The sequence below is a fragment of the Anabrus simplex genome, chromosome 3, assembly GCF_040414725.1.
Source record: "Anabrus simplex isolate iqAnaSimp1 chromosome 3, ASM4041472v1, whole genome shotgun sequence".
In the NCBI taxonomy this organism is placed as follows: Eukaryota; Metazoa; Arthropoda; class Insecta; order Orthoptera; family Tettigoniidae; genus Anabrus; species Anabrus simplex.
Window position 1 is genome coordinate 158,573,912 of NC_090267.1, and position 23,772 is coordinate 158,597,683.

At 36.0% G+C, this 23,772-nt stretch overlaps 1 protein-coding gene across 1 annotated transcript in view; it reads left to right on the forward strand.

The window, feature by feature from the left end:
* Positions 1–23,772, forward strand: part of LOC136866710 (lysosomal Pro-X carboxypeptidase-like) — an 83,519-nt gene that overhangs the window by 31,961 nt on the left and 27,786 nt on the right. The window contains exon 5 of the mRNA XM_068227035.1: positions 10,275–10,439. Coding sequence (XP_068083136.1) covers positions 10,275–10,439 — 165 coding nt within the window. The remainder of the gene's footprint in view (positions 1–10,274; positions 10,440–23,772) is intronic.

The following is a 23,772-nucleotide window of genomic DNA, read 5'->3' on the forward strand; positions in this document are numbered from 1 at the left end:
TGAGTGACCATAATCTCTTGCTCTTTAGTTTAGATATTTCAAAAACATCTAATTATATGCCTACTCCCAGTGAGCCAAAACGACACTCATATAAACATATAGATTATGAAAGGGCTAGATCATATTTTGAGCAACACCAATTCCAGTGGGTAGATGGTGGGGACATAAATGCTTCATATGCTGCTTTAACCAGATACATTCAAAGTGGTCTTGACTATGCATCGACAGTTAGAAAATTTCATCATCAAAATGCAAACACCATTCTGAATGCATGGTGCACACCAGAACTTGCATCACTCTGCAGGCATAAAGCACTTCTCTACAGTAAATTGAGAAAACACCCACACAACAGTATAATTAAAGAAGAATATAAAAGTTACTGCAATAGAGTTACAACCCTGAAAAGGACTCTCAAGAAGTCGTACTATGATAATCAATTTAAAAACAATCTACACAACACTAAACACACCTGGCAACTCATAAACGAAGTTCTTGGTAAACCTTCAAAGTCAACAATCAATATTACACGTATCAAGCTAGGGAATGAATGTTTTGAAGACAAAAGTGTCATTTGTAATGCCCTGAATAATAATTTTATCTCAGTCCCTGCCACACTATCTTCAAATATTGTTCCACATCCTGAACATACTGCTACAATCAATAATCATCCTAATTCCCTTTTCCTAGAACCATGTTCTCCAGAAGAAGTGTCTACAATAATCAATTCTCTCAAACATGCTCGCTCAGTTGCAAGTGATGGTATTTCCAGTAAACTTCTCAAAATCTGTAATCGAGCACTCTCTGGTCCAATATCTGAATTTATCAACTGCTCTTTGGCAAAAGGCATTGTGCCTGGTTCATTAAAGATCTCTAGAGTGGTTCCTATACACAAACAGAATGATAGATCCGACCCTGGAAACTACCGACCCATCTCAATACCACCTGAATTATCTAAAATCTTAGAAACTGTTGTCAAAGTTAGGCTTATTAGTTACCTCGAAAAATGCAATTATTTTTCCAGATTTCAATATGGCTTCAGAGAAAAGGCTGGGGTGAATCCTGCCTTAATGGACATTATAATTGAGCTTCAAAATTATATTGATAAAGGTTACAAGACTGCTGGGCTGTTTATTGATTTAAAAAAGGCTTTTGATACTGTTAGCCATGAACTTACGATATACAAACTGGAAAAGGCAGGTGTGAGAGGTCCCTCGCTGCTCTGGTTTAAGGATTTCTTATCAAATCGACAACAATATGTTCAGATTGGCATGAATAAAAGTGAGCTACAAAAGATCTGCTTTGGTGTACCACAAGGTTCCATATTGGGTCCAATTTTGTTTCTTATATATATTAATGACATAGCCCTGTGTTCTTTTAAGGGTAAAATATCACTTTTGGCAGATGATACTTCACTGTTCTATTCATCAAATTCTGAAGATGAAATAGTTGCAGATATCCAGCATGACTGTTATATCTTAGATGAATGGCTGAGAAAAAATCTTCTAACAGCCAATTACTCAAAAACTGTCTGTATGATGTTCGATAAATCACAAAATGACCTAAATGCAACTACAAATATATTATTTGGCACTACGAAGTTGAAATGGGTTAAAGAAGTTAAATATCTTGGACTAATAATTGATAGTGCCCTCTCCTGGACACCTCATATATTAAACGTAAAAAATAAAATCTCTGTCTTGGTTGGTATCATTGGCAAGATTAAGTACCTACTAACAATTGACACTCTTCGTCTAATTTATTTCACAATGATACAATCTCGACTTTCTTACTTGTGTTTCATTTGGGGCAAAGCAACCCAAAATAACTTAAATACTTTGGAGGTCTTACAAAACAGGGTTATTAGATTTATGTATGGATTTCATCAACTATATTCTCGAAATAAAATGTACTCTGAAACAAATATATTACCTCTTAAGAAATTAATCTCATTAAACGCATCACTTCTTATTCATAAAGTCTTGCATAACAAAATGTTCACCAACTCTGAATTTCCTAAAGTCACTGACATCCATTCATATAAGACAAGGCAAAAAAATAAATTACATGTTCATCAAAATTATACAACAAGTTTTGGCACTAAGGGAGTGCAACACTTACTAATATCTGAATATAACAGCATTCCTGACAACATAGCAATCATCTCTAAAACTGTGCCATTTCGTAATAAGCTTAAGAAGTACCTGTTAGGCACTATAAATGTGTAACAGTTATTTCTCTGATATTTTCATTTCCAAATCTTAAAAGTCAAAAAGTTGTTCCTCATGTATTGTTACTCTGATGATAATCCACTTAATATAATCCTATCCATTAGATAAATTGTGATACTTAAAGTATATGTAAAACCACTATTATTACTCTTTCACTTTTAGACCTTATGCGTTAATCCGCCATTGTTGTGATTATCTATGTATTGTTCCTCTTGACAGAGCTCTTGCTCTCTGGAACCCTATTTATCAATAAATAAAAAAAATAAAAATAAATATTGTGTTTGCATATATATTCTTCCAGTGACAGAGATTTTTATAGTACTTCATAATCTTCTGACCTGCTCGATCCATATTTTAACTGGCATAAAATGTAATACGCATATTTTATTCCATAGTGCAGCAGTTAACCTTCAATACCGATGTGTTGTTGTAGGTGTGATCTGTGGGTTTTGAAATGTCACAGAAGCGATTTGGATAAGGTGTACAAGAAAGAAGGGACGTTATGCTTATATAAGAATTATAAGATCTGTTCAGATCATTTCCAGGCCAGCGACTTTAGAAATCCTCGACAATACAGCCAAGGGTATGTTACATTTTTGCTCTAATTGTACGTAAACATTCCTTAAAGCATCACTATCGACAACATTTTCATACTTTTCTTTCTTTTATCCCTCTTCTCAGATTAAAGCCCAGATTTTATAGATTTTCTTTCTGTTAGTAGGCTTCGTATTAAGAGGAAAATTGTCCAGATTTTAATTGTTAATTCGAAAATATTATCATTCAGGGACCTCAGACGAATTGACGCAGATAAATTAGAAGAAGATGCTCTTTCCGTGCCGTGGATGGAGATAAATCGCGCCAATAATCTACAGGAAATGGTCTCAACATTTAATAACCTAGTAACGCAACTCTACGATCGGCACGCCCCAGTGCGTACGGGAAAAGGTTCCAGAGCTCCTAAGCCGTGGATAAATGACGAAATTCGCCACTTAATGGCTAAACAAGACGCTGCTCATAGACGATACAAGCACTACCCAACGGAAGTGAACCACCAGACTTATAAAACACTGCGTAATAAAACGACCTCTAAAATTCGAAGCGCTAGACTACGTTACGCCCATAACTTGATTAGACCTGACGTACGCCCTGCGACGATGTGGAAATCTATGAAATATTTTGGTATCAATAACCAGAAATCTAACGATGAACTAAATGTTAACGTAGATGAATTAAACGACCATTTCATCTCGCCAACGGGAATTAATCCGGTCGTAAAGGAGAAAACTATTAATACATATGATAATACGCCATCTCCACGGAGAGATCAATTTTACTTCAGTCACGTCACACCGCAAGAAGTGATTGACTCAATAAAACGCATCAAGACCAGGGCTAGGGGCGTAGATAATATAGGCCATGAAATGCTCATGAAAATTCTCCACCACATCATTTATCCATTGGTGAATATTTTTAATTACTCACTGCAACAGGGGACTTATCCGGAAATATGGAAAATGGCCATAGTTCGCCCGCTTCCGAAAATAAGACTTGCGAAGGACGTCGGTGACTATCGGCCGATTAGCATCTTATGCATATTGTCAAAAGCTTTAGAATTCATAGTTCACAAGCAAATTACCGACTATCTTATTCAACACAATCTTCTTGATATCCACCAGTCTGGTTTTAGACCGAAACACAGCACCTGCAGTGCATTAACACATGTGACTGATGACATAAGGCAAGCTATGGACAACAAACAACTGACAGTTCTAGCGTTATTGGACTTTAGTAAAGCTTTCGATACTGTTGACAGGGACATACTTATATCCAAATTAAGTAGTTTAAATTTCTCCGCGAGTGCACTCCAGTGGATCAGATCCTATCTCACCGGTCGCCAGCAGTGTGTACTTATCAACAATGAATATTCAAATTGGCGTACGGTCGACGTAGGAATACAACAAGGATCTGTACTGGGCCCCCTATTTTTCTCTTTGTATATAAATGGCATATCTTCTGGATTAAAACACTGTAAATACCACTTATACGCTGATGACCTACAGATTTATATACACAGCAAACCCGAAAACCTACACTCAGAAACACGTCACTTGAATGAAGACTTGATGACCATAGATATATGGGCCAGAAATCACGGTTTAAAATTAAATCCATCAAAATCCCAGGCAATAATTATTGGTTACCCTAAATTACTTTGCAAGCTCAATCGAACAGCGTTACCACAGTTGTCCATAAGTGGTACTCCCATACAGTATAGCCAAAATGTAAGAAATCTTGGCATAATATTTGACGAACATCTGTCCTGGTCTGCCCAAACTATATCTGTGTGTAGGAAAATATACGGAACGCTGCGCTGTCTCAGTAAATTCAAATTAACTTTCCCTTTTAAACTAAAGAAAATTCTTGTTGAATCACTCGCATTACCTCATTTTGATTATTGCGACATAGTTTACAACAACCTAGGAGTAGACTGGGGAAGGAAATTACAGTGCGCTCAGAATGCCTGTGTAAGATTTATCTGTGGACTTCGTTACGCTGACCATGTCACACCGTCTTACACGCGGCTCGGGTGGCTTCGCCTGCAAGAACGACGCACACTTCATACTCTTTGCTTCTTACATACTATTCTTAAAAGTTCTCAACCAGCCTATCTCCGTGATCGAATGAAGCTCCTCTCCACAGACCATAACAAAAATACCCGATCCTGCAGCACCATGTGTTTATCCCTTCCTGTACACAGAACAGCAATCTACACGAAATCATTCACCGTTACCACAGCCCGACAATGGAATCTCTTACCAGTGGACGTTAGAAGCATGTCCAGCAGCTTAGCTTTTAAACATGCCTGTGTCGAAATACTAGGTAAACATGCATGAATCATCAAATTATGACCTGAAAACACCTACTCCTACCGCCTCTTCATCATCATTTCCCTCTTCCTTTCACAGATATTCTTCTTCTTCCTCTTCTTCTACTTCTTACTAATCCTTCTCTTCACCTCTCAACTGAAGGCGATATTTCGGTGTACTGTAGAAATGTATATATTTTCTAAACTTTTTCTTAAGTAGTTGTTATAGTACTCATTATTCATAATGATATTCTTAGTACTCATTATTCATAATTATATTCTTAGTACTCATTATTCATAGTTATATTCTTAGTACTCATTATTCATAATTATACTCTTAGTACTCATTATTCATAATTATATTCTGCACTTTACGTACGATTTATATTATATAGATGATATGATTTTTTTTTTAAGTGTGGTTACTTTTGTTAATGGTATTACTGTTACTATTGTCCATATTATCATATTATTGTCATCAATAGTTATTATTAAGTGTTCTAGGTTAAGACTGGTTAAGTGTAAGAAAGGGAGTACATCCCTAACTTTGCCAGGATAAATAAAACATATTACTTACTTACTAAGGAATGTGCTGATATTTTTATTTACAAGTGTCTTAATGTGATGATAAAATGTTTTTTAAATGAGAAAAAAGACAAAGCCAAACATAAAAGATCAGGCAGGAATGCTAAAGCTAAAAAAGTAATGCATAAATGAAAGATCAAGCCACTTCGCAGCAGCCCATGTCATATCTTGTTTATGTGTCTAAATTCAGTCTTTGAATAATAACCTTTTAAATAATTCTTCATTCATTTATCCAGAATTACTTTAGCAACTTCGAAGTTAATATCTCAATAATACTTTCTTTCTAGACGTAATTTATTTATCCATTTCCGTATATACATTTCCATAGATATTTGAAATTAGCGCAATTTGTTCAGGTCAAGTCACTAGGAGCGCCATCGTCGAATTGTCCCCCATTTTCGCAAGGCAAAATCCGTAAGTGTCGCGTATTATCTCTACTGTATTTGCTATTGGTAACATCTTTATCAATTATTACGAATGTATCATCCACATATCTCTACCTTAAGCAAATCCCTTTAATATTAGTTTTTATTTTTGTGTGTTCAATTGAGTCCATGTAAACAGGGCCGGATTAAAGGGGGGGCTAAAGGGGCTGCAGCCCCGGGCCCCACGTGCCAAGGGGCCCCGGCACTTGGCCGAACCTAAAATTGTATAAAAAGGCCTGCTGCTCCACCTCCGTGCATGTATATGAATATTTACACTCGCAAAATATCGAACACGCACTCTTCCTTCCTTCCTTCCTTCCTTCCTTCCTTCCTTCCTTCCTTCCTTCCTTCCTTCCTTCCTATCAGCTGTCCGCGTTAGTATTTAATCACTGCAAGAATCAATCGCCCGGTAACACGAATTCTCGCTACTTACGCACTGTAATTATTGTAAAGGTTATTGTTGATGAAAATTTAAATCTGGCAGCTTGCGAGTATGGGCAGAGGGGGAAGGGGGGAGAGGTCTTTGAAATGAGCGGGAGGGTACAAGGGAAGCACGGTGGAATGCACATGCTATACTATATCTTTGTATCAGGAAGAGAACTTCCAGTTCACCGCTAATTATTGAACCATTCGTAAGTTACAACTATAATGTTCTTATAAAATGGATAGAAAATATCCTAGTGGTGCCAAAAAACGTAAATTCTGTTTTGTATGTCGATTTGATAGTGATGATGAGACAAATGTAAATTTTTTTCGCTATATGAAATATAAACGTGAAAAATTGTAGTCTATTTCAACACTTCCCTATTCATCAATTTAAGTGGAAGTAGTTCTATAACGACGTTAGTATGCTAGTTTTACGTGATGTTACGAAGAAGGGGCCCCACATTTTTAAATAGCCCAGGGCCCCCAAACACCTTAATCCGGCACTGCATGTAAATGTCAGCTAGGATGCCCGATATTGGGTCACCCATTGCTAAAGCGTTCTGTTTATAAATTTGTTTGTTAAATGTAAAATAATTGTTGTCCAGAACAAAGTTCAATAGTTTCATGAATTCGTCGATCTCCTTTCTACTGAGGCCACTATGTTTACAGATGTTATCATAGATGATGTTAACTGTGTCACTAGTCGGAATATTCGGGTACATATTAATCACATCGAAAGAGCATATTGCTTGATTTGGTTGAAGATTAATTTGCTTAAAATCTCACAAAAATCTATTGAATTCCTTAAGGGCTGCTTGTTATTAAACACGTAATGTCTCTTAAGGAAGCCATGGATGTACCTAGAGGCTTTATAAGTTGGACTGTTGCAGCAGTTAATAATAGGACGCATTGGAATATAATCTTTATGTACCTTAGGAAGAGCTCTTGCCACAGGAATATTCGGATTCATATTTACGAGTTTCTGTTGATCTTGTTCATTAAACAGAAATGTAGAATTCTTTATTATTGTCTTTAAGTTACGTTGTATCTTAAAAAGTAGATCTTTATTAACAACCATGTACCCATTACTGTTAAAGAAATCCTCTTTTTTTTAAATATATGTTTCTTTGTCTAAGAGAACTATTGATCCCCCCTTGTCAGCCTTAGTTACCGCAATGTTGTGGTTTTCTATCTTAGTTTTCAAATTTTGTATTAGTGTATGCTGTACCCTTCAAATTTCTGATAATTTCCATGTGTATTTAACCATACTATAGTGGAATAAATTTGTATTGAATAGGTGGTATTAAAATTACTCCTTGTATAAACTTTGTGATTAAGTGATATGTACCGAGCTGTCAGTGGAGAGATGGCGTGGGAGGACATCAGTAGACGAATAAGTTTGGATGGTGTCTTTAAAAGTAGGAAAGATCACAATATGAAGATAAATTTGGAATTCAAGAGGACAAATTGAGGCAAATATTCATTTATAGGAAGGGGAGTTAGGGATTGAAATAACTTACCAAGGGAGATGTTCAATAAATTTCCAATTTCATTGCAATCATTTAAGAAAAGGCTAGGAAAACAACAGATAGGGAATCTGCCACCTGGGCGACTGCCCTAACTGCAGATCAGTATTGATTGATTGACACCTCCACTCCTCTTCCCAGGCATCCTATGGCATGGGGCACTGCCTGGACTGACAACAAGTAGCATTACTCCTTACGCAAGTCATAGGTTTCTCCTACAATTGCTCTAACCTAATTCTGTCACTAACAGTGCTTTCCAATAAACCAGAATATAACCAGTCACTATCAGCAATTTTGTAACAAACTGTAATCTAACCATCATAGTTTTTTTTCTAGCCATCCCTTTTTAGTTTCAACTCAGTTAATTTATAACTGTTAGGTTCTTCAGTTTGTCGAAACTAATTTTGAATAAAATTTATAAACTACCTGAAAAATGGTAAAATAATTATACCTGAAAATAAGCCCTCCTTGTCAGAAATTTTGACACTGACAATAATACGTTTTAAGGTCACTGCACAATCCAACTGAACTCTAACCTAACCTTGTCGATAACAGCGCTTTCCAGGTAACAAGAATCTAACCTGTCATTTTTAGTAATCATCACCATTTGTTACAAGTGGAGGAAGGGGCTATGGCCCTTCTAGAGGTGTTAAGACTAACAGTAATGTTTGCCCACAATGTAATTAGTGAACTATATATTTGTTATTTTGGCAGCCATATAAAGCCGTTGTCCATCAGTGTCTACTTATCAACAATGACCATTACCATTCTTATTCTTTCCTCCATTGATGAAGGCTGCAGATAAAAATTTTAAACCAATGTGTATATTTGTATGTGCTCTGTCCACGCATACTTACATGGTAAGTCGCTGGTCTCCATCACTTTCCTATTATATATATTTATCAGTCAGTCAGTATTGATCTCTATTTAGGGCTGGGCCGATGACCTTCGATGTTAGGCCCCTTAAAACACCAAACATCATCAAGCAAACTATTTAGGGCTATTCCCTATCAAATTGTTTACCTACTGAGCGAGTTGACCGTGCGGTTAGGGTCGTGTAGCTGTGAGCTTGCATTCGCGAAATGTTGTATGAATCCCACTATCGGTAACACTGAAGATGGTTTTCTGTGGTTTCCCATTTTCACACCCGGCAAATGCTGGAGCTGGGCCCACTGCCTCTTCCTTCTCAATACTTGCATCACGAAAACTCTTCGATGTGCACTATTTCTTCAAGCACTTTATCTGGAAAAAGCCAGAGACCATGAATCATACGAAGTCTTCGAATTTTGTCCTAGAATTTTCCTTTTTGATCTTTGCCTGCTTTAGGGAGGCGGATGAATATTCCACAACATAATATTATCACGACCAATATACTGATGGCCAGGATTGTTGGGCGTATCAGCATTTGCTTCATCACCAGAAATTTCCGTAGAACTGTCGTGATCATTATTCGCAGGTTGTTCTGCATCCAAATTGTCTGATTCATCAGTATTCCCTTGGCATATATCCTTGGGAACATCATCATCATCTATCTCTTCAATCAGCCACTGTCTAATCGTCTCATCTTGAGCCATCATTTATCACCAAATTCTCAAGAATGAATAGTAAAACATAAAATCTTGGACAATAATTGATTGTATGAATACAGTAACACTACAGGTTAAGGGTGAGTGCAGCACTCATTCTTAGTGCACTGTGGATGAAAACAATGTCTTGCTGCTACAGACGTCAACACCACCCCACACCAATCCCATTACTCGAACTCCCTGAAACCCTAACTGCCAGCTATATGGAGATTCACAAGTTCACCTGCATTCAATTTCATATTATAGATAATAATATCAGTAGGTGAGCACTGCACTCACCATTCGACCAAGGAAAGGTTAATAAATAAGTGTGTTTTGGAATGCTTTTTCTCCTAGGCAACATCTAATTAGAGGAAGTTGAATGGCATTTGCTATTGAAAAAACATGTAGGTATAATATGATTTATATCCAACATTTCTTCTATTTCCTGTACCTTTCCCTCAAAGGAGGACTTGAGTTGAGGAGGGAGAGCGCTTCCTGATGATGATGATGATGGTGGTGGTGGTGGTGGTCCTTCCTAATTTCATTGTGTATATCGGCCTATGCATATAAAAGTCTCATCAAATTCCAATAAATTATGGAACTTAGGAGGTATGTTGATGTAAAATTGTTTATGTTTGTTTGTTTATTAGGTTGCATGTCAGTTTTTGCCTAACTCAAAACAGGAGGAGAAGCCTCCCTTGCAGTCACTGTTCAAGGCTATATCTGTATACACCAATTACACTGGCAAGACAAAATGCTTAGATATTGGAGAAGATGCTACTTCTGATTTGGGAGAGAGAGGCTGGGATTTTCAGGTCAGTACCTTCACATCCTGCAGGAAAGTAGTTCCATAATATAATTTCTTTACTGCTTCCAAAATCATAATAATAATAATAATAATAATAATAATAATAATAATAATAATAATAATAATAATAATAATAATAATACTTGTATGTATTGAGTGTTTTAAAAATCTTGTTGCACTGGATTTATTCATGCATTTGATCTCTCTCCCATTATGAAGAGAAGCAAGAGGAAAAGAAAATAGGAAAGAAGATAATAATTTTCAACGTTTTTGCACTGTCCAATTTTCAAAACTATGATATATCGTGCATACTGTTTAAATAATAATAATAATAATAATAATAATAATAATAATAATAATAATAATAATAATAATAATAATAATAATAATAATAATAAAGAAATCTTTCACTTTTTTTATTCAAACCCCAAAACCACAATTCCCTGGTTTAGAAATACCAAAGAAGACCTGCAAATGCTACATATCTCAGCTGAAGACGCCCTTAACAGAGATCTCTTCTGCAAGAAAATATTGATGAATGGGCTAAACCGAGACGAGCAACCGAAGAGAAGACACGGTGCCCCTTGGACAGAGGAGCATAAGCAGGCCCACTCACAAAGAATGAGGGAAATTTGGGCTCTAAAGAAGGCCAAGTTCAGTGTCAAATGCAACAAGACTTAACGTGGTCCTTGATGGCCCCAGCGAATAATAATAATAATAATAATAATAATAATAATAATAATAATAATAATAATAATAATAATAATAATAATAATAATAATAATAATAATAATAATAATAATAATGTTATTGTTTCTTACGTCCCACTAACTTCTTTTGACAGTTTTTGGAGACGCCAAGGTGCCAGAATTTTGTTCCGCAGGAGTTCTTTTGCGTGCTAGTATATCTACAAATATAAAGCCAACGTATTTGAGCACCTTCAAATACCACCGGACTGAGCCAGGATCAGACTGCCAAGGTGGGGTCAGAAGGCCAGCGCCTTAACTGTCTGACCCATCCAGCCTGGCACACATGCTGTTTTGACCTTCAATGTAATCTTGTGTAGGGTGTAAACAATTAATGGAATTGCATTATCTTCTGGACTAAGATTATCAAGATTTCACTGATGCCATAATGGAACTCGTGGATTCATTTTTTATACAGTTATTTTATAACTGTGCTCTACACCACTCAAGCCATGGCAAGTTGACACATTCTTGCTCATGTACTGGCTGGTAAAATGTCATATCTATGAAATGTAACATAAATAACTGCCATAGAAAGCTCTTTCTTATGAAACTAAGGGACTAAAATCTTACTTTGCTGTAAAGGAAATGCTCAAAATAATCAAATCACACCCAGTGAGATGTTCAATATAATGTTGACAGATATTCATCTGCAGTTCTCCTCTTGTGTAAGGGTTTTGGATACACTTTTCATTTCAACATCCCCCACAGATAATAATCGCAAAGATATAAATCAGGCACACATGTGCAGTCAGACTTCTTCCTGGTCAGCTGTACTTCAGCTTCATCAGTCTGTGTTGTAGCGAGGCGCTTGGCCGAGAAGAAGCTATTCAGCGCAATTTTACTGTCTCTTCTGTAGTTCTCCCTATATTTGCTAGCTTGAAGTGATTTTGGATAAATTTAAGTTTTCTTCTACATGTCTTCTCTCCTTATATTTGTTAGGTTGAGTGATTTTGGAGAAATTTTAACTTTTTTCATGTCATAATTTTAACACAGGCTGTCAACTTGTTCCATTCCTATAGTTAGCAAAGTGGGTTGATCCTCCATGTCATACTAATGTGCTAATTTTCAATTTTGATTTGGCCGGCGTGGTGCTCATGACAAACCAGGAACAACAAAACAACACAAATGTCAAAAATGCATTTTTCATCGATTGTCCTGGGGGCACTAGAAAAATATTTAGAATATATAAAAGTGCTTCAATTTAAGACTTTGTTATATCAGTAACAATGACAGGAATAACCATTGTTTTTGCTGCCCATCAGTTGAAAAGTGCACATTATTATTCAAAATTTCTCTAAATTTAAATAAAAGTTTAATGTCCAGATTAAAATTAAATTCCAAAGCATCTGACGTTATTCGGTTAGCACGGCTCAATATGAGATAAAAGCCTGATCTATCCACGAAGGCTCATACAAAATGCTGTCAGTTGGTACACTTATCTATTTATTATCTCCACATTAAACACGCATATAACCTAATTAACGGCCGTCACAACAAAACACCACATCTACAAACCACCATTTTAACAACTGCCTATCATGGAGCACATGTAGATTACAACCGTGAAACAACTGACTGCTGTCTGCTCATAAGGATGTCTGCCCAAATACAACACGAGGTTACAAGCATAACTCCTGTTAAACCATAACTCCAACTAAACAGTAAATCATCTCTACCATCAAGACCAACTCCTTATATTTGTGCCTGGCCAGGCTTCTAGAAAGATATGTTACAAAATACCTTCTCATAAATTCTCGAGTGCCTAACAACATGGTTATAATGTACAGAATATTATACCATCATCTAGTGTCAGAGATACGTCATTCTGGATGTTACAGGGTGTTTCACAATACTGTAGTGGATTACAAATCATATATACAGATAATAATAAATTATATAGTATTAAATAAAGGTTCTCACATTAACTAACCTTATACGTATGTACAGCACATGTTTCATGACATAACCTCACAAATAATCCCATCGTATCGTCTGTACATGACATAAATAATAATACTAAATTGTAATTTTTTTGATGATAATAATAAATAAAATCATGAATAAAAATATATAAATAAAGTTACTCAAAAACTTAATAAAATTAATAAGCATAATTAACCGAAATGTCCGTTGTATGGGCGCCAGAGTTCACCAGAATGGATCCCTCGAATTTAGATAAGAGCATGATAAACTTTATATCCCAGGGCGTGTACATAATGCTGCGTACTGGTACATCTACTGCAGGCCTTACCTAACCTCCTGAAAACGACTAATTAGGTAGGAACTGCACCTAGGTTCATCAATAACGCTGATTCTAAAATAGCTAACTATATTCTTAACAAATTCCGTGCATGAGCACCTCATCAACATACAACATTATACATATAATACACACATAAAATATTGCTGGAAGACTCCATATTTACAACAACAACAATAATGAAAACCATGGGAAAACGAAAGTGAGAACTAAGCTACCATTTGTAGATAGTCCGATGAACAATGTACATGTATGAAGATAAATACCCTTCACTGTCTCTATATTAATTCGACTTACCGATTCTCATAATCGGCAGTTATCACATCACACAGATACTGTACCTTGTACTACTGTGTTTACATATTTTAACACTTGTTGTAAAGATATATACACACGTCTGTCGATCCTCAACATAAATTTATGGAAAGTCTGAGATAGCTTTCACCAACATATAATGCTAGGCCGCCACAAGTGCTACCATACTTAATGCATAAGCACTCTCCACAATCAGCCACTTTCCACGAACATAACAAGACTACGCTCCACGAACGTTTGAAGTCCAGTCCATTGCAGCCGTGTCACTCCAGTACCATGTATCAGCACCACTTCCTTTCCGTACAGTGCGTCAGTTGTAGTTGTAGTTGTAGTTATCTTCCTTCTCGTTCCTTTACAATCACCTCTACAATCACCCTTACAATGTTTTCTACAATGTTTTTGGTTGCCGCCGTATGATCAACCTTTATAGACATCAACATCCCCCTCCTCTCAGATGATACGTCTGGATTGGTGCTTGCCAGCCAATCATGGGTGGTCCTCTTCTCAAGCCCAAGCCCTGAACTACTTCTTCCTCCCAAGACAATAACAAACTCTGGGGTATATTCCATGAGTCACCAAATTTTCCTAATACAACAACAAGCTCATTTCATCAGGCTGGGATATATAGATGACTCATGAATTTCCCAACACAAGTACATCACAACAAACACTGGGGTAGCCATATGACTCATTCAAATTACCAGAGTTATTAAAGCAATGTTCTCCCACTCGTGCAAAACAAATTACTCATACCTACATATGTGGATATCTTCCAGCTTACCAATATAAATGGCAAAATATATAAATGAAATACTAATAATAATAATAATAATAATAATAATAATAATAATAATAATAATAATAATAATAATAATAATAATAAATCGAATACTGACAATAATATCTCTAACTTCTACATATAATTCGGGGGGTGTGATATATGTACTATCACAAAATGGATCTAAACACTTCATAGCCATACATTACAAGTAGTAATAATAATAATAATAATAATAATAATAATAATAATAATAATAATAATAATAATAATAATAATAATAATAATAATAATAATAATAATAATAATGTAATTTGATCTCAATACTTGCATTATTTACCCATGGGTGAGAGAGTATTGTTTTCATGTTATATCAGTTTATCACACTTGCGTCAAGCCCAATGGCAAATAGTAATTCATTAATGTGTGTAAATCATAAAATATATCAAAGGTAATGACATTCCATGCCTTCTAGTGGGAAATGTTGTTCTATCAAAGTTGTTAAATGTTTTATTGAAATGAACACATGAGTATGGAAAAGCAACATACAGTGCACTTGTAAAAACTCTGCATCACATGTGCACTGAACAGTTCTCTATTTCTATACCATTAAATGAAAGTTGAAGCATAGTAGGAATGTTGAAATTTATACGTTAACATTTGTTGAAATATACTGACCCCTATGGTCTCAATATTGGGTAATATTATTATTATTCCTCAATGAACAGTGCAACATAAATATGTGTGTCGTATACAACATTGAGTTTAACACTTTAGCGTCGACGTGTACATTTGATTTTTCCGCGGTAAACTGCTGAAATGCCGTATACATTTTTCAGGTTGTTGTGGGCTACAGATGTTCGTAATTTCATTCGTAGATGATAATCAAAGACATATTTTATGTTCAAAGTTACTATTTTTGTGTCTTCCCATTGGGGTGACATATGGTTATTAGGTTGACTATGCAACAGAGAAAGCGCATGTCACCCCTACAGGGGTGACGGCCTTTTTACCTTTGTTGTTGTGGAACACTGTGCTCTGTACTGTGAGCTGCTGATTTACGCACCTTTCAACGAGTTCCTTGTAATTTACAGTTTTGTGACAAGAAATTAATTCATGTTATGTGTTTCTGTGTTGAGTAAGCCATGATTACCGATAGAGAGATAGAAGAACAACCTGAAAAGGGCTCGAGTGTTGAATCAAGAGATGTTGACATTTAGGATTTGCAATGTGATGCCACCTTTTCCGAGTCAGAATTCAACAATAGTTTGTGTAGTGAGAACACTAGCAAAGATTCCGGTGCTGCATCGGGCAATGATTCAACCAAATCATCAGCCAGTGACAATTACTGGGGAAGATTCCCAGGTTTGCAGAAACATTTTTTTTTATTCACACGTAGCCCCAGTTTACAATTTCATCTGAGTGCTAAATCTCAACCAGTATGTAAGAATACAGCAATAATAGACTCCAATCCACATTATTTTCCTTGCCATTAATAATTGAATTCCGATGGTTGCGTATGTCACCCCTGTCAGAGAAATTCCACTGTTTGTTGCGCAATGCCCAGCGTGCTGAGAAAGGAATGGGCACTGCGCTGCACTCTATGAACACCTTACGTGAACAAGCAATGCAATACAACAGCGAATGGTAGCGCTAGTTTCGTGCGACAGCCTAAAGTTGAAAGGCCTGGATACACTGCCGTGTCACCCCATGAGGGGTGACATACTATATTTTGTATGAGGGTCCGTCACCCCACATGGGGTGACATCGTCTTCAAAGTGTTAAAATGTTAACAGATGCTGTAATTATTTGTAGATCATTTATGTCAAAGCTATTTAAGAAGTGCTAGCAATATAGGGGAAATGATGATGTGTATTGTCATATGTCAACGTTATGAAGTGGGTTACTGAATTAATGGTTAACTATTGTTGGCGGCATGGCTTATAATAGAATAATTACCTTAGGTATTGCATATTATGATGTCAAATATTGATATTACGCAGGTAAGTTGTGTATTTGGTATTGATTTATGGATGATAATAGACACGTGAATTTATGTTAATGGTTTTAAGGCGAAGTGATATGTGAATGATAAGTGAATATTAACTGACTGTGATGTTACTACAAGTGATGGTAAATGGTAGGTTGGTATTGAATTATATTATGATATGCATTGAAGGCGAGTGATGTGTCCAAATGTACCTGATTCATATTATGAGATGTGTCGTGCGTATGAAATCACTTGAATTTGTATGAGATTTGATGAGATTTAACACTGTAATCCATCATAAAATGCATACTTTTCATCTGTATTGTGCATGCCTAGGGCGACATGTGTTCATTATATATTTTATGTATGTATATGAGAACATCGACTTAGTAATGGTTGTGATTACTATTCATGAATTATCTTTGGTTATATTATAAAGATATACTCCAGCAAGGTTATGATTTTAGTATTAATGATCCGTACCACTTTATGTTACATACAATGATTGATTTTATGACAGGATGCATGCGGTATAGTTATTATTTACTACACACATAGCTACCACCATATACATCATGATATCTAATATAAGTTAGTAGTAACAGTTCATGGATTGAGTAGTAATTTAATTTGTAGATTTGATATCATGTGATCTGTTGATTTTATTATTTAAATATGATTTTGTTAAATTGTTATTGTTTCATGTCATCTTATTCTTCTTACTGTTAGGATAGATCCTCGGAGGTATGTGTGGAGGCTATTACGTGTTTAGCCTTATGTCTGTGCGAGTACCTTCAGGACAGTTTATTTTAGGATTAATTTCATTTTGAATTTCTAATCATGAAAGAGCATTATTGGTAGGACTGGGCACAGGAAGCAAATGTAATCCATCAGAAAATTTGTCACATATAAAACAATAATTTCAATATATGCAATGGAATGATATCAAAGCCGAATAATGATCATTATGACATAGGTTTATAAAGTTTAGGCATAAAATTAATTTCTTTATAAAGTCCGCATTATCGTACGAACACTTAAAAGATACGGTGAAATATCCCACCTTTACAATACTATAAAAATTATTTAATTATTTATTAATTATTTCACTTTTAACAGTACCGGCATTCAAGTGTTGTGCTCAGAACATTCCAGCATATTCTTCAACATTTTAACTGACGCATTCGGCAGTCCGATTTATTTTAATGTGTTTTTGTCCTTGTCCTTTGTACTTAATCTTAAAAACTTTTCGGCTGATGATGTCTACAAGATAGATGAAACATGTTCCATTATTTTTTAAATGTTATTTAAATAATTAAATAAAAAATAATAAAATTAAATAAAAAAATGAAAAATTGTAAAGGTGGAACATTTTACCATACCTTTTAAGTATCATGTTTAGGCCCATTTATACTTGACGGAGTCGGATATCACTTCCATAATAACTGAAAGAACAATAATATTAATGATTGTTGTGAGCTTGTGTTCGTATAAATAACTTGAGTAATTGGAATTTGATGGACGATGAAACGTTATCACTGCATTACATTGTATTATGTTCAAATTAACAACTGATTGCAATTTCAACATTTTGATTATCCCATTTGGAGTTCACATCGAACCTTGGTTTCGTCTTGACGTATTTAGGGATTTTTCTTTGAATAAACTTATTCCTATCCAGAATATCTCGGTCATTATTAATGTAACACAGATATTATCAACCATCTCTGATAATCCATTTCAACACTGTGTTCATTCTGATTTATAAGACAATGTCAACATCATTAATATAAACAACCTTAAAGCAAATATCAGATTGTCTGTGATTGTGCGGGATATTAATGGTACATCGATGAACTTGAAATCGGATAATGTACACATTCTATTTTTACTGGTCTGATACACCATATTTTCAATTTGACATTTCGATCTCCCCATAGAATACCCAACGCAGCTTGTTATTATCGTCACATCTCATCGTCGATCAACCTGGGGAGTATAAATTAACATACTCAGGCACGATAGCTAGCTGAGGCGTTCAATTTACCAGAGACCATCCCTTAATAAGAAATAAGAACCTGTCAAAGACCCTGAGTGTAGAGTGCTCGTGCCACTGACATTAGGGTGCAGTATCATAATGAAAATCTGAATTCTGATTGGTGGAGAACCTGTATCATAATTAAAATATGAACTCTGATTGGTGGAGAACCTGTATCATAATGAAATTCAGCTATGAGCCTCATTAAGATTCAGTTTTTTGGCATATACCGGTAATATTTATATTTCGGGTTCATCGAGCATAAAAGTTCCTAGCTAGTGGGACGTAAAGTCAATAACATTATTATTTGCTCTTTTTTTTTTTTTTTTTCTGTCGCACCGACACAGATAGGTCTTATGGCGACGATGGGACAGGGAAGGGCTAGGAGTGGGAAGGAAGCTATTTTTTTTTTATTTTTTTTGCTAGTTGCTTTACGTCGCACCGACACAGATATGTCTTATGGCGACGATGGGACAGGAAGGGGTTAGGAGTGGGAAGGAAGGTACAGCCCCAGCATTTGCCTGGTGTGAAAATGGGAAACCATGGGAAACCATTTTCAGAGCTGCCGATAGTGGGGTTCGAACATACTATCTCCCGAATACTGGACACTGGCCGCACTTAAGCGACTGCAGCTATCGAGCTCGGTAACATTATTATTAAGTGTCCTCCAGTACACTCTCAATGTCTGAATAGTATTACTTCCATCCTGTAGTCTTTGCTCTTGTGATGTACCTTGAAGAATATTTGGGCTAAGGCAGGTATCTCGCATGAAAATATCTCAATCATTTAAGTTAGTTCAGTCAGTCATTGTTAGACCCGGATATGTTTGCTGGCAATACTTCAACAATTGAAATAGAAATGCTAACATTACACAAATCCACAAAGATATGTTTTAGTCAAGTACCTGAAAATTAGAAAATCTGTTTAGTAAAATATTATCAGAACCACAGAACCTCCAATTATTCACAGGCAGAAGGGGGGAGACCTAACTTAACACAGGGAAAATAGGCAAATATTCATTCGATTGTTATATATGCTACAAATGTAGTTGACAAATGCTGCACATAACCCAGTTTGGCATGCTTCAGAGCAATCAGAAGCAACTTCAATAATGGCAAAATTCTAATTACAACATTTAAAAATAAAATGTTCAAAATTTCCCGCCTTTTTAACGGTTTCCTTCATAACTCCCTTACTGTTTCACGGATAATTATGAATTTTTCAGAGTTTCCTCCCATAGTGTTGTACTACAATCTGTACCTCATTCAGATCAATGGGATTTAAATTAGATTTGATATAACATATTTATTTACAAAAATATAAATATTTTCTGGTGCTCAGAATAAAAAGCCAACAAAAAATCCGAATTACAGTCTATGTTAATGATTGAGCTTCATTTTGTAGCTGGAGGTTTTATACACACTTTAAAAAAGGAAAAGTATGAAAATTCTTATAAACTTGGAATTTATAAGGGAAACAGTGATATGTTGTTAAAAAGGTGGAAAATTTTGAAAATTTAATTTAACCCTGACAGTAACACGTCTATAAATATTGCTTTAGTTACACCGCACGTTTCAAAGACGTGTCACTCAAAGCCTATTATTTAAAATTACCAGATGGAATGAACAAGGAAGAGAGGTGGTGGAGGGGATAACTCTCCCCTCCTTAAGAGGAATAGATGGCATTCATTCGCACAACACGTCAGAAAAACGTATGGTGTTACTGTCAGGGTTAAAAAATTAAAATTATTAAAATTCTGAAATTATTGAAGTTGCTTCCAGTTGCCAGGAAGCATGCCAACACTGGGATATGTGCAGGAATTGTCAACAACAATTGTAGCATATTTAACAATCAAATGAATATTAACCTTCTTTTTTCCATTCTTACCATTATGGATGTATTTTTCATTATGACTTTGTTTTGTGAACTCCGAAATCTTCAAGGTTCCAGAGGACATTATTGTAGTAGAGTGTATTTATTTTACTAAGCACACTCAACCTCCTACTCTCCTATAAACACTAATTCCCACTTAAACACAATTAAAACATTTCGAGCCTCAAACACTTCTTTAATTTTTACTGCTTTCTGGATTTCCAGCCGTTTCAACATCGAGAAAGCCACTCCAGTTGGATTCATTTTGCAATAATGTGAGAAAAACAATCAAAAAAGATTTTTATTGAAACGTAGTGTTAGCAAGACAGCATTCTATACACATATTAGTAAGTTTGTTGACAGCAGTTCACTTATACAGTTTTGAGTAATCACGGGAAGCCACGCTGGCAAATCAAAACATTGTAACTTGATTTATATTCCTTTTCCTTAATATCAACAAAACCATTATACTTGTACTATCTGAACTAAATCAATTATCATAGCCACATTTCAGACTATACTTACACTGATTTGTCCAATTGAAGAATTGCATTTCTTTACATGACATAGCTGACGTATCATTTTTGCCATTTCTTTTACAGTATTTACAATCTTCTGTCAGAGTTGAGATATATGACTTTATTTTCACGTGTTTGTTCCTTTCAGTAACTAGCAAATGAGCAAATGTAGGGACAGAGAGGGAAAATTCCAATTAATTAAGTGATGACTAATAGAAATCAGCTTCTTTTTTTTTTCCCCAGGAAATCAAGCAAAATGGATAATTGTTTACTGGCATGTTATATTCTTGATTACACATAGAAGTACAGAAAATATTATCTTAACAGAGAAAATGGAGATTATTACAACACATATAATAGATTGGAGTTGCCCAAACAGATAGGTGATTCTGATCGCCCATTTAGAACCATAGGAAATAAAAATTAAATAAATAGATAGATAGATAAATCACTAGTTCATCAGTCACCTCAAACAATAATTAAACTTTATGGTGTCATAGCCATGGCATGCTGCATGCACCCAATCTAAGCATAGAGTTCACTTATACCACTTTTCCTTGACCTGGCCTATATCACCGCATACGATGCAAATGTCTTTCTCACTGTAATTGTGGGCTCTGTCATCACACTAGTCATAGTGGAAATTGCACATCACCACTTCTTAGCAAAGTTAGATATTAAAACTGTAACAAACTCATATTATTACTTCCTCTGGTACCACATTCTGTAAAATTATTATAATGTTTCATAATGTTACCTGGCAATTACTGAATTGACTTCCTAATAATAAAATATCACAAAACACAGAATGTCCACCAGACTGTAAAGAAGCTGTTTCCTGTCATGGTTGCTTTACGGGAGGCTTCAGATACTTCCCAGTTGATGTCAGCACTAACCAGAACGCTGTTATCATGCTCATTTCTGATCATTTCCTCACTTTACCCCTAATGAATATTGCCTTAAGTTCCATCTGAAGGCGGAAAAACAGTAATTCTTAGTAATAATTACAGTGATGATAAGGGGTGCATTTTAATTATTAAAATGTTCAAATGGTATAGCATAAGGAGTTGCCATTATGGATATTTCTCATTTTTTAGGTACACATTCTTAAAGTCCATGAAACTTATATATGAAACCATTTTTAACTCTGACAAGCCAAAATGTCAAACCAGCTGTCTGGATAATGCAGTTTTGCAGGAGCCTACTGGTGATCTTTCCCTATAACTTCAGCAGTGTACTGGTGATATAAGTGTAATAAGTGCGAACCATGTGACCTTGCCGTGGTGGGGAGGCTTGCGTGTCCCAATGATGCAGATAGCCGAGCCGCAGGTGCAACCATATCGGATGGATATCTGTTGAGAGACCAGATTAACGAATGGTTCATCGAAAGGGGAGTAGCAGACTTTCGGTAGTTGCAAGAGCGGCAGTCTAGATGATTGACTGATACGGCCTTGTAATAATACTCAACATGGCTTAGCTGTGTTGATACTGCTACACAGCTGAAAGCAACGGGAAACTACAGCCGTAACTACCTCCCGAGGACATGCAGCTCTCTCTGTATGAATGATGTACTGATGATGGCTTCCTCCCGGGTAAAATATTCCGGAGGTAAACTAGTCCCCCATTCGGATTTTCGGGTGGGGACTACACGAGAGGGGGCGATCATCAGGAAGATGGATACTGACATTCTGCGAGTCAGAGCGTGGAATGTTAGAAGTTTGAATCGTTGTGGTAGGTTAGAGAATCTGAAAAGGGAGATGGATAGGCTAAAGTTAGATGTAGTTGGTATAAGTGTAGTACGTTGGCAGGAAGAACAGGATTTTTGGTCAGGCGACTACCGAATTATCAACACAAAATCAAACAGGGGAAATGCAGGAGTTGGTTTAATAATGAATAAGAAAATAGGGCAGCGGGTAAGCTACTACGACCAGCATAGTGAAAGAATTATTGTCGTCAAGATAGACACCAAACCAATGCCCACTGCAATAGTGCAGGTCTATATGCCTACTAGTTCAGCGGATGATGAAGAAATTGAAAGGATATACGAGGAGATAGAAGATTTAATACAATATGAAAAAGGTGACGAGAATCTAATTGTGATGGGAGACTGGAATTCAGTGGTAGGCCAAGGAAGAGAAGGTAGTACAGTAGGAGAATTTGGATTGGGACAAAGGAACGAAAGAGGAAGTCAGCTGGTTGAATTCTGCACTGATTATAATTTAGTCCTTGCCAATACTTGGTTCAAACACCACAAACTACGGCTGTATATGTGGACGAGACCTGGAGACACTGGAAGGTATCAAATAGACTTCATTATGATTAGGCAGAGATTCAGAAACCAGGTGTTGGATTGCAAAATTTTCCCAGGAGTAGACGTGGACTCTGACCACAACTTGTTGGTCATGAAATGCCATCTGAAGTTGAAGAAATTGAAGAAAGGAAAGAATGAAAAAATACTGGATCTAGACAAGTTGGAAGAAAAGAGTGTGAGGGATTGTTTCAAGGAACATGTTGCACAAGGACTAAATGAAAAGGCTGAAGGAAACACTTGAGGAAGAGTGGAGAGTAATGAAAAATGAAGTCAGTAGGGCTGCTGAAGAAATGTTAGGAAGGAAGAAAAGATCAACTAAGAATTAGTGGATAACTCAGAAGATACTAGACCTGATTGATGAATGACGAAAATACAGGAATGCTAGAAATGAAGAGGGCAGAAAAGAATACAGGCGATTAAAGAATCAAGTGGATAGAAAGTGCAAGGTAGCTAAGGAAGAATGGCTGAAGGAGAAGTGCAAGGATGTCGAAGGCTGTGTGGTCCTGGGA